The 15,988-nt window shown below is 34.1% G+C and overlaps 1 protein-coding gene and 1 long non-coding RNA gene across 3 annotated transcripts in view; one reads left to right on the plus strand and one right to left on the minus strand.

Annotated features, from left to right (window-relative positions):
• The window catches only part of LOC309634846, a 151,406-nt gene extending 137,568 nt beyond the window's left edge, over positions 1 to 13,838 (minus strand). Inside the window, exon 1 of the long non-coding RNA XR_014248470.1 lies at positions 4,385 to 13,838. This is a non-coding gene — a long non-coding RNA (uncharacterized lncRNA). The remainder of the gene's footprint in view (positions 1 to 4,384) is intronic.
• Positions 1 to 15,988, plus strand: part of ASCC3 (activating signal cointegrator 1 complex subunit 3) — a 326,479-nt gene that overhangs the window by 244,883 nt on the left and 65,608 nt on the right. For both annotated transcript variants that reach the window (XM_082405191.1, XM_082405192.1), the window contains 3 exons: positions 3,083 to 3,208; positions 13,847 to 13,958; positions 14,156 to 14,290. In XM_082405191.1, the coding sequence (XP_082261317.1) occupies positions 3,083 to 3,208; positions 13,847 to 13,958; positions 14,156 to 14,290 (373 nt within the window). The remainder of the gene's footprint in view (positions 1 to 3,082; positions 3,209 to 13,846; positions 13,959 to 14,155; positions 14,291 to 15,988) is intronic.

The raw sequence follows: 15,988 nt of genomic DNA on the forward strand, positions 1-15,988 counted from the left end.
CTTGGAACTGTGTCTGGCACATAGTAAGCATTTAATAAAGTGTTAGTTTGGTGTGTGTTTTTGTAGAATAGTCTATAAATAAATATCCAAAATAAAGGGATTGGTAATGAATAATTTAAGCTAGTGGCCAGTTTCAGAATTATCACATACTTCTTTGTGGATCCAGTAACTACCACCCCTTTGACGAAGTCTTTCCTCATTTTCTCAGCTGAAAATAATCTTTTGTCTGTCAGATTTATACATTTTTCATTCCTAACATTTATCACTTGCTACCTTTTATCATAGTCTTCTTTAATATACTGAATAGCCTTTACCATATTCTAACTGCAAAGGACAAAATATATTTCTAATTTATACTGTAAATAATTTTTGAGTTTTTTACTGTGTTAGAAGTTCTAATGTTCCTTTTTTTTTTTTAATTTGGAAAATATAAAAACATTTAATATTGTGGGAGATAGCTAACATTGTGCTAAGAGAAAATTTATGACCATAAATATACGTATTTTAAAAGAAAGAGTGAAAAAAAAAAAAAAAAGAAAGAGTGAAGGGCTTTCCGGGTGGCGCAGTGGTTAAGAATCCGCCTGCCAGCGCAGGGGACACGGGTTTGAGCCCTGGTCCGGGAAGATCCCACATGCCGCTGAGCAACTAAGCCCGTGCACCACAACAACTGAACCTGCGCTCTAGAGCCCACGAGCCACAACTACTGATCCCACATGCCAAGAGCCTGTGCTCCGCAACAAGAGAAGTCACGACAATGAGAAGCCCACGCACCGCAACAGAGAGTAGCCCCCGCTCGCCACAACTAGAGAAAGCCTGCGCACAACAACAAAGACCCAACACAGCTAAAAATAAAAACAAATAAATAATTTTTTAAAAATAAAATAAAAGAAAGAGTGAAAAATGAATTATATGAATATGCATCTCAAGAATTTGAAAAAAAATAAGCAAATTGAACTCAAAGAAAGGAGAAGATAGAAAGATAAGAGAAAGAATTAATGAATTGAAACCAAACATGCATTAGAAAAAAATCAACAAAGCAAAAAGTTGGTTCTTTGAAAAGAAGAATAATATTGATAAACCTTTAAGTCTGGTCAAGAGAAAAGAGAGAAGGAACAACACAATATCAGGATACAAAAGAAATCTAAAAGGTAATAAGATATTATGAAGAAATTTATACAAATAATTTTTAAATTTTAGATCAAATGGTAGAATGCTTTTTTAAAAAAATTACCAAAACTGACACAAAAAGAAATGGAAAATTTAAATAGCCTCTTATCTATCAAAGCAATTGTATCTGAAATTTAAAATCTTTCCACAAAGAAATTTTCTGACCCAGACGTTCCACTAGTGAATTCTTTATAACATTTAAGGAAGAAATTGAACTCATGAAATTGAACACGAACGCTTCATGTAATAGTCGAAAAGATAGGACTATTTGCCAACTTATTTTATGAGAGTAGACTAACCTTGATACCAAAACCTGATAAATTAACAAGAAAGGAATGTAACAGAGCTGTGTCTCTCATGAATATAGATGTAGAAATCCTAAATAAAACATGAGTAAATCAAATCTAACAATGTATAAAAAGATAACCTATTACAACTAATTACAATATCAGTGCAAAGATGACTTATTACTTGAAAATAAATGAATATAATTCACCACATTAGCAGGAAAAAATGAGAAAAATTATATGATTATCTCATAGATACAAAAAAAAGCGTTTGGTGAAATTCCATACCCATTAATAATAAAAACTCTTAGCCAACAGGAATATAAGGGAATGTTCTTAATCTGATAAAGAGTCTCTACTAAAAATCTACTGCAAACATCATGATTAATGATTCAATATTGAAAGCTTTCCCTTTGAGATAGGAAATGATACAGGGATGTTGTTTTCACCACTGCCAGTAAGCATTGTGCTAGAGATCCAAGCCACTGCATTAAGGTAAAGAAAAGAAACAAAAGTCAAAATATCCTTTTGAGCAAGAGGAGTGACTAAAAAGCATAAAAGGAAGAATTCTGGGGCACTGGTAATGCTTGATCTTGGTGGTGGTTACACAGATGTGTTCACATTGTATTACTTGAGTTGTACATGTTTAATTTATGTATTTTTTTCTATGTGTACTTCAGTAAAAAGTTAATTAAAAATTTAAATGTGTACCTTGATATGACTACTATTAATATTTTATTTCTACAGAGTACATATACAGAAGTTATATGTTAACTTCTCTGTTAATGGGCATTTAGAGAGTTTCTAGTTTTTAACTCTTACATATATTGCTGCAGTGAAGTATTTTGCTTCCCTATCCTAACCTATAAATGTTTCCCTATCAGGTGATAATGAAAAAGTGAAATTGCTGGGTCACGGTGATTGTTCAAATAGATATTGTCAAATTGCCCTCCAAATTAGCTATACGGATTTATACTCAGCCACTGGTGACTGGAGAGTAATATCGCAACTTTTTTTTTCATTCAATTTATTATGGCCATTTTCTCAAATCCTTAAAAACATCCTTTGCAAAAACTGTTTTTTAATACATATTGTTCCATGTATCATAATTTACATGGCCTTTCTTTTGTTGGACATTGCTTCCCTTTTTTGTAATTTATGTAAGAAACTGAAATGAACATTTTGTTATGCCAGTCTTTCATCACATCTGATCATCTCTGTATATTCCACAACACCTAGCACATTTATGTCTTATATGACTGAACTTAATATTCACTGAATGAATGTAGGGAATATCCTTGCTCTATCCTAACCATCCCCCCTTTCTTACCAACTCTCCTTTCATCTGCCTCAGTAACTCTTCTCTGCTCTCCAAGGTGTATCGTCCCTTGTCTGCTCTTACCTCGGCTCTCATCTTCCCCTCCTGAAAGTTATTAGCTCCCTTCCTGTCAGCCTGTGTTTATTTCCACCTAGCAATTTATTTCCCCAAAATTATATACAAAAGATACAAATTACACAAAGCATTTGTTCTGTATCCTGGAACATCAAATCTGAGTCTTGACTGTGTGAGGTAAATTGTTTTTCATTTAATGTTCATGTATGTTTCCCATGTCTTGTTCACTCTGTAGCTTATTAGGAGTGCTCTCTGACCATCTAAATGCAGAGATTGCTGGTGGTACAATAACATCTAAGCAAGATGCAATGGATTATATCACCTGGACTTACTTTTTCCGACGTCTTATCATGAACCCCAGGTAAGTGCGGGGCAAGTATTTTTCTGTTTCGCACTGAAAGAAAATATGTTTGAAGGTAATCATCTCTAAATTCAGGTACATAACAAAAATGCCAGAACATTAGACATCCTAGGTATAGGAATTTGCCCAGAGAATCAGATAATATCTCTGATATGTTCACAGTATATTGTGATATATTAGAAAATAATTGTGTGCATTTTATTAGCTTATTTTAATTAACTTAGAATGTTATCAAGGAGCTCGCTCTGTAGTTAGGGAGACAAGACACCTGATGTCATTAAGAAATGTGCTCAGTTAAATTACATGGTAGTGGGTGACTTGGGTGCAGTTGGAATTCAGAGAAGAATAAGGCCTGTGAAATTGTAGGGGGAAGAATTTGTGAGGCATTTGTAAAGGTTAATAAGAACTCTGCAAGATGAAATAAAATTGGGGGAGTTGTGATGGAGTATCTTTTTACTCCAGGCAGGATAGATTGTATCTTCATTCAGCACCTGTTTATCAAATATTATACTAGACATTGAAGCATGAGGATGAGTGTATATCATCCCTTATCTTCAAGGGCTGATCTTGTAATGTGGAGATGGACATAAATGATTACAGTGTAAATGATAAGTGCTCTAACAGACTGTATTTAAGCCTGTGAGAGTGAAAGCTTCACAGACGAAGTGATACTTCACCCAGAACTCGAATCTGGAACAGAAGTGGAAAAGGTGGAAGGCACAAAAATACTAGATGGGCGGAGGCCCTCAGTGCTTGAAAGAGTCTCTAGAGAATGCCAAAAGTTAGATGTAAAGCTTAGAGTGTGAGGCAAGAAGATTTTCTTGCCTAGAAAGTGGACCAAGCACCAGAGAGTAAAGGGCCTGTATGCCATGCTAAGGGGTTTGCATCTGATCCTATTGGCTGTGGTTGGAAGTTTTTAAATATAGTTTAGCATCACCAAATTAGGTTTTTGTTATTGTTGTTTTCTTTGTACCTTTTGAGCCCTTCACCCATTTCTCCCACCCCCCACCCCCACCTCTGGCAACTACCAGTCTGTTCTTTGGTATTTTGTTTTGTTTTGTTTTTAGATTCCATGCATAAGAGAAATCATATGCTATTTGTCTTTCTCTGTTTGACTTATTTCACTTAGCATAATATCCTAGCGGTCCATCCATGTTGTTTCCAAGGCATGATTACATTTTTTAAATTTATTTATTTATTTTCGGCCGTGTTGGGTCTTCGTTGCTGCACACAGGCTTTCTCTAGTTACGGCGAGCAGGGGTTACTCTTCATTGCGGTGCGTGGGCTTCTCATTGTGGTGGCTTCTCTTGTTGTGGAGCATGGGCTCTAGGCATGCAGGCTTCAGTAGTTGCAGCACACAGGCTCAGCAGTTGCGGCTCACAGGCTCTAGAGCACAGGCTCAGTAGTTGAGGTGCACGGGCTTAGTTGCTCAGCGGCATGTGGGATCTTCCCGGACCAGGGCTCAAACCCGTGTCCCCTGCATTGGCAGGTGGATTCTTAACCACTGTGCCACCAGGGAAGTCCCTACATTTTTTTATGGCTGAGTAATATTCCATTCTTTGTCTATACCACAATTTCTTTATTCATTCATCCATTCATGGACACTTAGGTTGTTTCCATATTCTGGCTATTGTAAACAATGCTGCAATGAACATGGGGGTGCATGTATCTTTTCAAATTAGTGTTTTTGTTTTCTTCTAATAAATACTGGCTTTGTTTCAGTACTTGCAGCACTGTGGTAGGGAATGAGCTAGAATGGGGAAATATTTATAGCAGGGAGACCAGTTAAGATGCTTTTTAACAATAGGGCAAAGACACATAGGACCTTAACAGATGCAGGGGGAATGGAAGGAGGCCAAAGGTGAGGGACATTCCTGATATGAGTAAGAAGAAATATTAAACCATTGTTAAGATCTTGAACAGAGAGATCATGATGAAAATGATGAAATGAATTTACTAAATCTTACCGGTTGGTACTTTAAGAAATTTGTTTCTCTTCAGCCAACATTTCCACTTACATAGGTAGGAGTTTGAGAATATGGTGATGTTTTGCTCAGCTCCGCAACTGTATTAGGCCTCTGTATTAGGTACAAAATTTCATTTGGGAAAATGACTACAAAATTAATGAGATAGTCTTACAGTACCACAAATTTTCCATAGTAAACAGATCACAGATTACCATTGTGGAATCGTACAATGGGATAGACTTTACATGTACTCTAGTCCAACCTTCTTGTTTGGTATTGAAGAAATGGAGGCTGGAAACTTAAAGTGACTTGTCCTGGATCCAATAACTACTTTGTGATAAAGCCAGAACTTAAAAACGTAAGTTTTGTGAATTACTACTCTTTATGTTTTTGGAGGGAGAAGAATCATGGTGTATAACTGTAGATATATTCATTTTTCTTATATCACAAGAATGGAGGCAATTAATAGAAAGTGAGTAATAGCCTACCTCCTTCACAGGGTCATGTTGGGAATCAAGTACACGAATTAAAGGCTCTCTAAGTTTTGTATTAATTATGAAAAACTTAATGTTGATTAGTGAGCTCTTATTCTTGTACTCATTTCCAGTTGCTTTACTGGTCTATACCATCCTAAAGACTCTAGTCTAGGGCATTTTCTGGTGGTCCAGTGGTTAGGACTGCACATTTTCACTGCCAAGAGTGCGAGTTCAATCCCTGGTCAGGGAACTAAGATCCCACAAGCTGCATGGCCCAGCCAAAAAAAAAAAAAGACTCTAGTTTAGAGACTTAGAACCTAATCATTTCTGTCAGCTTGTCTGATCAGCAAACAAGGGAATGATTCTCTGAGGCAAATTGAGTTCTTTAGCAAATTATAGTTCTTTATTGAATCCACAGATACACTGAATTTTGTGTGTGCATCTTCTTTTCTTAATTAAAAATTTTTTTAACTTTTCATTTTCAAACAATTTGAGATTTTTTTTAATTGCAAGAATAGTACAAACAGGCACTGCGTACCCTTCATCCGGCTTCCTCAAGTGCTAACATCTTACATGACTATAGTACAGTTATCCAAACCAGGAAATTTACATTTATGCAATACTGTTAAGTAATCTACAGGCTTCATTCACATTTCATCAGTATTTCCACTAATGTCCCTTTTCTGCTGAAGACCCAATTTAATAGTATCCTGCATTCCATTTAGTTGTTCTGCCTCCTTAATTCATTTCAGTCTGTGACATTTCCTCAGTCTTTCTTTGTCTATCATAACCTTGACACTTTAGAGGAACCCTGGCCAATTATTTTGTAGAACATCCTTCAGTTTGGGTTTGTCTGAAGTTTTCTCATCCCTGAATTCAAGTTCTGCCCTTTGGGGCAAGAAGACTGTAGAAGTGATGCTGTGCTCTTTTCAGTGCATAATATTAGGAAGTTCTTCTCTAGAGATCCCTTCTGTATTTAAAATATCACTTGTCTGTGAAAGACCCAAAATAAGTTACTCCAGCTGTTCCCCATCCCAAGTTACAGTCTCATTTCTCCACCTGCCTTCTGAATGTTGCCACATGGACTTCCCACCATCATTTCAAATTCAGCGTATCTAAAACTGAATTAATCAGATATCAAAATTTTGCTCTAATATCACTTTCTTACCTTTGTTAATGTTATCACTCTGCATCTACTTCTGTTGACTTCAGATCTCAAATTTGCTTTTTAATTTTTCTCCTCCCTTGATTTCCTTAGTTCTTTACCTGCTTAATCTTCTTTCAGTCTATCCTCAATCTAGCCTGATTTGCAAACTGTCCGAGAATATTGATCAGAAATTAAATGTATTGGAGACGGGAACTAGATAAGTTGTGCTTAGTAGACATAGAATAAGTGTTGACACCTGAACAAAGACTTGAAAGAAGTAAGAAGGTTGACCACATGAGTATCTAGCAAACAACATTTCAGGCCAAGGGAACAGGAGAAGTTCTAAAGCAGGCACGTCTAGTGTGTTGAAGGCACAACAAGAAGAAGGTGTAGCTGAAGTGGAATAAGCGTGGGGAGGAGAGTAGTAGGAGATAAAGCTAGGGATGTGGGCGGTCAGTGGTCATACTGGTCATGTGGGAGCTTAGACACCATGGTAGGGACTTTGATTTTTATTCTGGGTGAAATGAGAACCATTGTAGGTTTTCAGTCAGAGGGCTGACAGGATCTATTCATGCCGTTAAAAAGGCCAATTATAATCATAAATGTTATAAATAATTTAAACTTCCCTATTGAAAGACAGAAATTCTCAGATTTATTTTTTTAAATCCCACTAAAAATGATTTATAAGCAACATATCAAATCAAAATGATATAGAAAAGTAGAGAACTGGGCATTGAAAGAAGACCTGAAGGAGAGTACCAAAGAGAAACCAATAGCTACAGAATTAAAATCAGACAAAATGAAATTCAAGGCAATAAAGATTAAAAAGGACAATGAAGAATGGTTATATTGATAACAAGTACAATCACTAAAAGTTATAGTAGATTATAAATTTTTAGATAACTAGAAATATAGCATCAAAATATATAAAGCAAAACCAATAGAAATCTAAGATGTTAACTAAATTATAGTCATGTTGAGAGACTTTAACACACATCCCTCAAAAATCAGCATGTCAAAGAGATATAAAGTATTTCATAAAATAAAAGATTTGAATAACAATATCCTTGAATATGTGTATGTGTTCATAGTACCCCCAAAAAAGAATATGCCGTACTTAAAAACACTAATGGAATTTTAGTTATAAAAATATACCATGTACTAGACTACAAAGAGCAACTCACTGTATTTCAGAATGTAGAGATCATAAGGCTACATTCTCACAGTGCCATGCAATAAAACCAGAAATAAACAAGAGAAAGGATGGCAAAAAAAATCTAACTGCTTGGCGTTTAACTACTTTTATTCTAGTGAAAGGTGAAATTTTTTTTTAAATAGGTATAGGCTAGAACTATACAAAAATAAAAATGTTTTAGAACAAAACCTATGAATTTTAATCAACGCAGAGTTCCAAGGAACGTTCATATCTTTAGGGCACCTACAGGTAAGCGTGAACGCTTGAAAATAATTAAATATCCATCTCGAGAAACTAGAAGCACATTAGCAAAAACAAATACAAGAAGAATATATAAAAATAAAAATTGAAGTTAATAAAATGGGAAACAAAAACTACACTAATATTATTTATTATTGTGTCTGCGGTATTTGAGATGCTGTTTCAGGAGCCTAACTCATTTAGTACTGTTATGACCCCCATTTTATAAATGAAGAAACTGAAGCACAGGGAGATTAAGCAGCTTGCCCACAATCAGGCAGGTCTGAGTGACAGAGGCAGAACTACTGATAGAATCCAGGCATTCTAGTTCCAGAGGCCACATTCTTCATCCCTGGGCCCATTATCAGGTCCAGAATTCAAATATCCATACTTTCTATCCAGATCTCTTTTCAGTGCTGTGATGGAAAATGTGTTCTCTTTGGAAACCATACCATACTGATTCTGAATGTGTAATACTTTTGTTCATTTGATGCAAAAAAAAAAAAAACCCGTCATTTTTAATATCTATACCTTTACATCTGGATAAAAATGGGAAAACGTGCCTAAATAAAGTTTAACAAGTTACATATTTTACTTAGTGTGCTATAGCATGCCCTGCAGTTTTCTTTCTGATTGGCCCTTATATCTTTTTATTATTGTCTGTGTTAAAATCACCTATACACAAAGCTAGAAGCAAAGAAAGGCACAGGAAATTGGTACACTTTTTCTACTTATTTGTAGATCTAGTAAAAGTTTTAAGAAACCTAAAATCATTGTCTCAAATGAAGAGCTTGTGTTATATGTAGTTTTAATATATACTTCATGCTTCCTGTCATTCAGTGCCATAAATTGAGATTTGACTTTTCTTTGGGTGGGAGGGGCTTGTATACACACATATGTGCATGCATGTATGTGTAACAAGGAAAAAACTGAAGTTTATTTAAAATAGAAAGGGCAAAGACCACTCTCAAAATACAGTCACATATAGGTAAATAAATATGACCCAATTCTCCAACCCCCTTCATTTAATCATATTACTGTAAAGTGTCCCCCCAACACCACCACCAAAAATAAAATTAATGTTGAGAAAGATTTCAGTTCCTGGTTGTTCTCTGTATGTCTGTGTATATCCTTAAGTTTTTGATATGCATGTATATGCAAATATATATATGCTTATAAAGATACATATTTATATGTGTAAATACATATGTAGACACACATACATATATACATTAGTTCATTCAAATATATATAAACACATGTATTGGTGCATCATGAAATCTAATATATTTCAAATTGAGTTCTGGATTCAATTTGTATGTTCAATTTTACTCTCTGTTTTCCCCTGAGAAAGCTTCTAAATAATTCTAGGGCAAAAAAATGTTGTGGTAGTTTCAGCTGTCCCTGCAACCACTTTCATTATTTGTGTCATTATTACTGCTGCATAATCTGAACATAAAAAAACATGGTGCTGTAACAAATGACTTCCCAGTACTGACAGTTATAGCAGCAGCATTTCAATACTGATGAAAAATTTCCCAGCGAGGTCTCTGGCCAGGTTTACATAAACCAAACAGGAAATAGCTGCCACTATTCACATTAAATCCAAACTGTTTGGTGTAACTTTATCTATGTTTTACATTACAATAAAATCTCTTTCATATTCAGCTGGTGAAATTGTGTCCTTATTAACATTGGAAAAAGATAACTTGAAGTTTCATGTGTGGTATTCTTGTTTGTCCTTTGATAAGATCTTTTAAAGATAATTTTTTAGAAGTTGTTTTACTTTTTGACTGTTTAAATTTAATGAACTTTGTAAAATTTTATGATAGGGAGAGGTTTGTTTATAATTTCTTCCCAATGGACTGCTAATAGAAGTTAGCTTGTCTAGCCCATGTGCTAGATGCTGTCAGTATCAAACTGCCTTTGACTTTCACACCTCTCAGGGGACTAGTAATTGTTGTGTTCAAACAGCCTGTAATTGTGATCCCGCTGGCTTTCTCAGTATGCTTCTGGCTATTAGAATCATTAAACAACTCAGCACCTGTTAACAGCATTGTAAATATTCAACCCTGCTTGTGTGCAGGTTGAATCCAATATAGAGAAATCTTACAGAGCTCAGCCTCATAAATTAGAGCCTCTGACAAGTCAATTATTGTGAAACTGGGTTTCTCTGTGAAATAAATGAAATAGCATGCTGACAAAAAGGTAGGCTGTCTGTTTATGGCAAAGAGAAGATAATGACTTGACGATTCAATGCAGTGAGTGTGAAACTACATTGTATCCTTTATCCATAATTAAACAGTTGTATAATATTTCTGTTTTAATAACCAGTAAATTATAAATTTTCTACTGTGGAGAATGCAACATGAAAACAGACCTTTTTACTTAGCAGTTGCATGCTTTTTTCAGGTTAGTAAAGTGATTATTGAAATTAATGATATGTATAAGCTAAATGCTTATAATTATTTAGGCTAGAAATTGCACAGTGACTGAAAAGTGTACATGTTAGAAGCGAAGGCCATATAATGCTACTAATGAAGATCATGTAAATATAAACTCCATCCTTTATTCACAAAAAAAGTGTTACAATATATTCTCTCTCAAAATTTTATGGGACCTAAAAAAATAATTCCATTTACACTTAGTTTTATTACTTTATAGTGTCTTGTAAACTATACATCTAATTAAGATGTAGCAGTATACTTTCTTAAGGATTTGAAAATATTTATGTAACCTTAGAATCTCAGTTCAGATATTAACAAAGAATAATATTTGGTATAAATCAGTGAAGTCATACCACTAACAAAAATAGATGCATTTTAGTATTTGTGTTGGCTGCATAGGAGAAAAGTTTTTTAATGATTGAGATTTGACTATTATATTCAAGAATGTAATATTTTAACTAGCCCTCTCTATTTTTAAAGTTGTCGCTTTTAAAAAATAAATAAAGTTATCACATATGCCAGAATATCTGAAGAAAACAATTTTAGGGATTTTTAAAATTCTAGATTACCCCCCCCCAGGTGTAATAAGGATAAAAGTTTTGATATTGAATAAATTGAATGTCAATTCGATTACTTAAATTGAGTTTTTCATTTCTCATACGCAAGTCAGTAAGAATGTTGGTGAGCATATTGGAAAAGAACAACTGTATTAAGAAATAATGGAAGTTTTTAAAGTTATTCTGCTCAAAAAATGCATTAATTTTTAGCAAGTTAGATTATGATATTTTAGTGTAGTCATCAGATAATTTGTTGCAGTCTCAGAGCCATAATTTTACTTGATTTTTTTTTTCTTTTTTACAACTCACTGTAAATGTTTAAAAAATATTTACCCTGACTGTACTTTCTCTGGATAAAAGCCACAAAGTAGTCTAAAATTTTTTCCAATAGATGTAAATGAACAAACTTCAGAAGGGATATTAGCCCATCAAAATATATCTTGTAAATACATAAAACAGTGAGTAAAATAATTATTAAAAAAAAGAACCTATAATTTTTGGAGACAAGTTTTTATCATTAATGGTTTTAAGTATTATTTGTAAGTGTACCAAATTATTCATTTAAGCATAATATGGGAATGTTGGCATTCCAGTTATATTTATATGGGAATGGCTTGTGGTGAGCCATAGCGGCAACCATGAGATTTTTTGTTTTCAAATGGCCTAAGAAATTTATAGATAAAAATGGAATCATAACTTTTTGTTTTTCACTGTAATATTATTTTCATAATGTCTTCCTTCTGTAATTTTAATTGCGTAAAGAATAGCTTGATTCTTGCTCTGCAAATAGTACTACTTATTCAGTGTCCTGGGCACATTTTCACTGTTTTTTTTCCATTTAGATATAACTTTATCAACCATATATTAGTCCAGACAGCTGAAAATCGTGTTGGAAAATTTATAGGCTTAGCAAGCCAAAAGAATGTGAAGTATAAAGTAAGCACTTACGTTGCAGAAAGTTTGGCTGATAAATTTCATTTGTTGGGGGAAAAAAATGAAAGACAAAAAAATATTGTTAATAATTTGAAACAGCTTTGGGGATCTGTCTCTTTTATGGAGCCTTGAATGTTCAGAATTTTTAGTTTCACCTCTAATGCAGAATAAATTATTCTAACTATATACTCCTTCTCAGTCACAATTCAGGATAAAGGAAATATTTTCTAATGGTTAATAATGCTGGTTTTTCACCTTCACATATGCCTGGTTGATAAAAGTCTGTGCATTTTGTTTAAAGTAACAACAGCACTGATCTGTCTAGTATTTGTCTGTTCATTGATAAATATTGCTCTATTTTGGTTTATGAAAAGAACTTTTCCAGGAAGGGCAATAATTTCTCTACAGACTAAAATTTAAAGTAACTAATTCTCTTTTATGAGAATTAAAATCCTCAGCATATAACTATGATTTACAGTTATATTCCCAAATAAATAACCTATTATTAATCCATACTCAGTGGAAACTCGTATATTTGGTTGTACCTAGACTTTTGGGCTAACTTCTCTTTCTAGTGAAAATATATCCTGCCATGATTTAAGTCCTGCTTTTTCTGTTTTTAAATAAATTTTTATAGTATTGACCCCAAATCTTTCCCGTGGAAGAAAGAAGAAAAAAAAAAAAATCACCATGCTTGGGAGGCCTTTAAACCTCTCCCATTTGAGATTGTTAACACTTTCTTCCTCAGGCTGTGACCACCCCCTTCCTAGTCCTGTATAGATATAAAACCCTCGTGCTGGGTTTCGGTGATGAGAGTCTGTTCTCTGAGGCCACTTTCCACTCCTGCTCCTTGACTTGGGTAGAGGTAGGGCATGTAAATTCTCCATGCTGACTAGTGGGCAGGGTTCACACAACAGGAATTAGCAATCTGTCATGACTGTGGAGGCAGTCCCTCACCTCTTGGATCTTTTCCCAGACACGGATTCCTAGTGATCTTAGGGATTTGCCAAAAATCTCTTGGAGTTACAGGGAGGAGCATTCAGGTGAATTGCATGTCCTTAGGTTTTTTACTCAGAAGATATATAGAGCTGAACCTATGTGTTTTCTGTATAGGTAAGCTTACTTACAATGCTTATTTTGTTAGCCTGATGATGTTCCTTCTAATCTTTAGAATATTTACTCCTTAAGCTTTAGGGGAACAATTGACTAAATTTCCTAAAAGAACTCATCTGCCACCCAAATCAATTGTTCTTTGAGTTTTTTATTGTTAGTGAGGATGAGTTTTTACATAAAAAAGGGAATTATATGTTTATATATAATATGCTTCTCACCTTTTCTAAATCTAGTATATAAGTTTAGTTTGCTGTAGATGTGTAAACTGAAATAATGTCAGTTTTAACACTGGAAAATTAGTATCTTTTTAATGTGCTGCTGAATTTTATCTGCTTATCTTACATATTTTTTAACATATTGCCATTGTTCATCAGTGTCAATAAACCTTAGTATGGGGATTTTGATCTGTAAAATGGAAATGGTAATTGCAATTGCTTTATTCCTTTGATTTGCTATAAATGGAATTTTTTTTTTTGAAATTCTGAAAAGAACGAGGTGAAATTGAAGTGATGGTTTTAATAGGAAATATTTTGAAACAAATAATGACCTTGCTTATTTTCTAGCTACTACAATTTGAGTGATGTGAGCCATGATTCTGTGAACAAGTTTCTGTCCAATCTGGTTGAGAAGTCCCTGGTTGAATTGGAACATTCCTACTGTATTGAGGTGGGAGAGGTACGACTCGGTCATATACATTCCAGTTGAAAAGATGGCCCAGCTTTTTAACAATAGGGCTTTTGCTTCTAATGATAACCAAAAATTGTAATGAAACAGTTGGAACAGCAACCTACAGTATGAATTATTAATTTTATGAATATATACACTGCTATTGTACTTTTTATTTATGTTATTTTATATTTCTTTTGAAACAGGATAATCGGAGCATTGAACCACTGACATATGGCCGGATTGCCTCTTATTACTATTTAAAGCACCAAACAGTTAAAATGTTCAAGGAGCGTTTGAAACCTGAATGTGGTACTGAAGAATTGCTTTCAATTCTGAGTGTGAGTTTCACGATATTATTGCACCGTTTTTAATACAAAGAGATTATATTTTATAGATTTCATACCTTCACTTTTAATTTGGGTCTTAATTTGTTGCCATCTAGTTCCTCTTGAAATTTGGCAGAAACTGTTTATGAAGTTCTTTCTTCTGTCAAACACGATCACTACAAAGCAAATCTGGACTAAATTCCCCATAGATAAGATGACCGTGTAATTTATCATCCAAACTTGGGTCAGTCTGAGAATGGAATGGGGCACTATTGATATTTAAGCCAGGATAATAGGTATAAACTGGGCTCTCCTCAGCAGCCAGGTGATCTCCCTAGCCTTCAGTGTCATAACCTCTCTGAATTATAGTTGAAAGCTTTTCTTACTGCTTTTCTTGTTGGAACTATGATGTTGCTGATGTTTCTTAACATAAGGATCCACTTGATTAAGTTCTCTTAGAATTAATGCCAGAAAAGTTAACTCCTCCCATTCCCCCTTCCAAAAAAAATATACAATTAGATTTATCACATGGTAAAAAACTATACTATGTTCATTTTGCTTTTTTGCCGAGAAGCTAAGAGCTAAATTTAATATTGAAGTTAACATTACTATTAGGAGTATCTTCTCCACTTCCTTCCTGCATATTATATATGCATTATTTTGTTGTTGTTGTTGACTTTAAGTGTAATAATTTACCATAAAACTTTGTGGGCACATTAATCAGGATATATGTTATAAGTAAATACTGTATTTTATTTTATCCCTCAGGTGTGTTGGTACTTTTTAAAAAAGTTAAGACCCATTGGGCTATAATGTCTTTAAGGTCCTTCTCTTATAAATTCACTGATTCTGCTGTAGTTCACTTACTTATTAGTTTTTTTCCTACCTCTCCTATTGCTTTATCATTCTCAATAGACATCAGTATCCCATTCACAGTTTTCCAATTTTTCAGTGTTTTCCCTTTGAGAAACTAGTGTAGAGATTTTGTGTGTGGCATAGGGCCAAATACATTGTAATGAGTCAGAAAATATTTGTTCATGAATTGATGGATGGGTGGATGGATCCTGTATAAATCAGTTTTCTATTGTTTGCTCTATGGAAATGAGTAGAGGATTAAAGTATATGAGGCAGCTTTCAAGAAAATTATTTTGCTGTCAAATTAACAATTCATTTCTGAGGTAAGAATATTTTTTAAAAATTAAGAATCTCTTTTAGATTTCTAAGAATGAGGTTTTTAATCATTTCCTAGACAGATATTCATAATAACAGGATTTTTCTGGGGGGAACACAGTAAAATAATGGTTAGTTAATTTCTGCAAGCATCTTAAACTAGTATCTGTTAGATTTAAGAATATAATGTTTCTTTCATATTTACCTACCTTGATATATTTACCTAATTTAGTATTTTAAAGTACTTGGGAACACATAATAACAGCTAATACCTTTGAGCACTTTTCATGTGACAGGCACTATTCTAGGAACTTTACATTGATAAACTCATTTAATCCCAACAAAGCCACTCATTTGATATTGATAACATCCCATTATTATTCCTATTTTAAAGAGTAACCAACTCGTCCAAGGTTGCACATCAAGTGAGTAGTTTGCAGTCTAGCACCTTAGTATGCGTTCTTAACCACTGCACTGTGCTGCCTCTCATGCCCCTCCCTCCCTCTCTCTCTCTCTCTCTCTCTCTCTCTCTCTCTGTCT

Source organism: Balaenoptera borealis (genome assembly GCF_965194805.1).
Source record: "Balaenoptera borealis genome assembly, chromosome: 9".
Classification (NCBI taxonomy): Eukaryota; Metazoa; Chordata; class Mammalia; order Artiodactyla; family Balaenopteridae; genus Balaenoptera; species Balaenoptera borealis.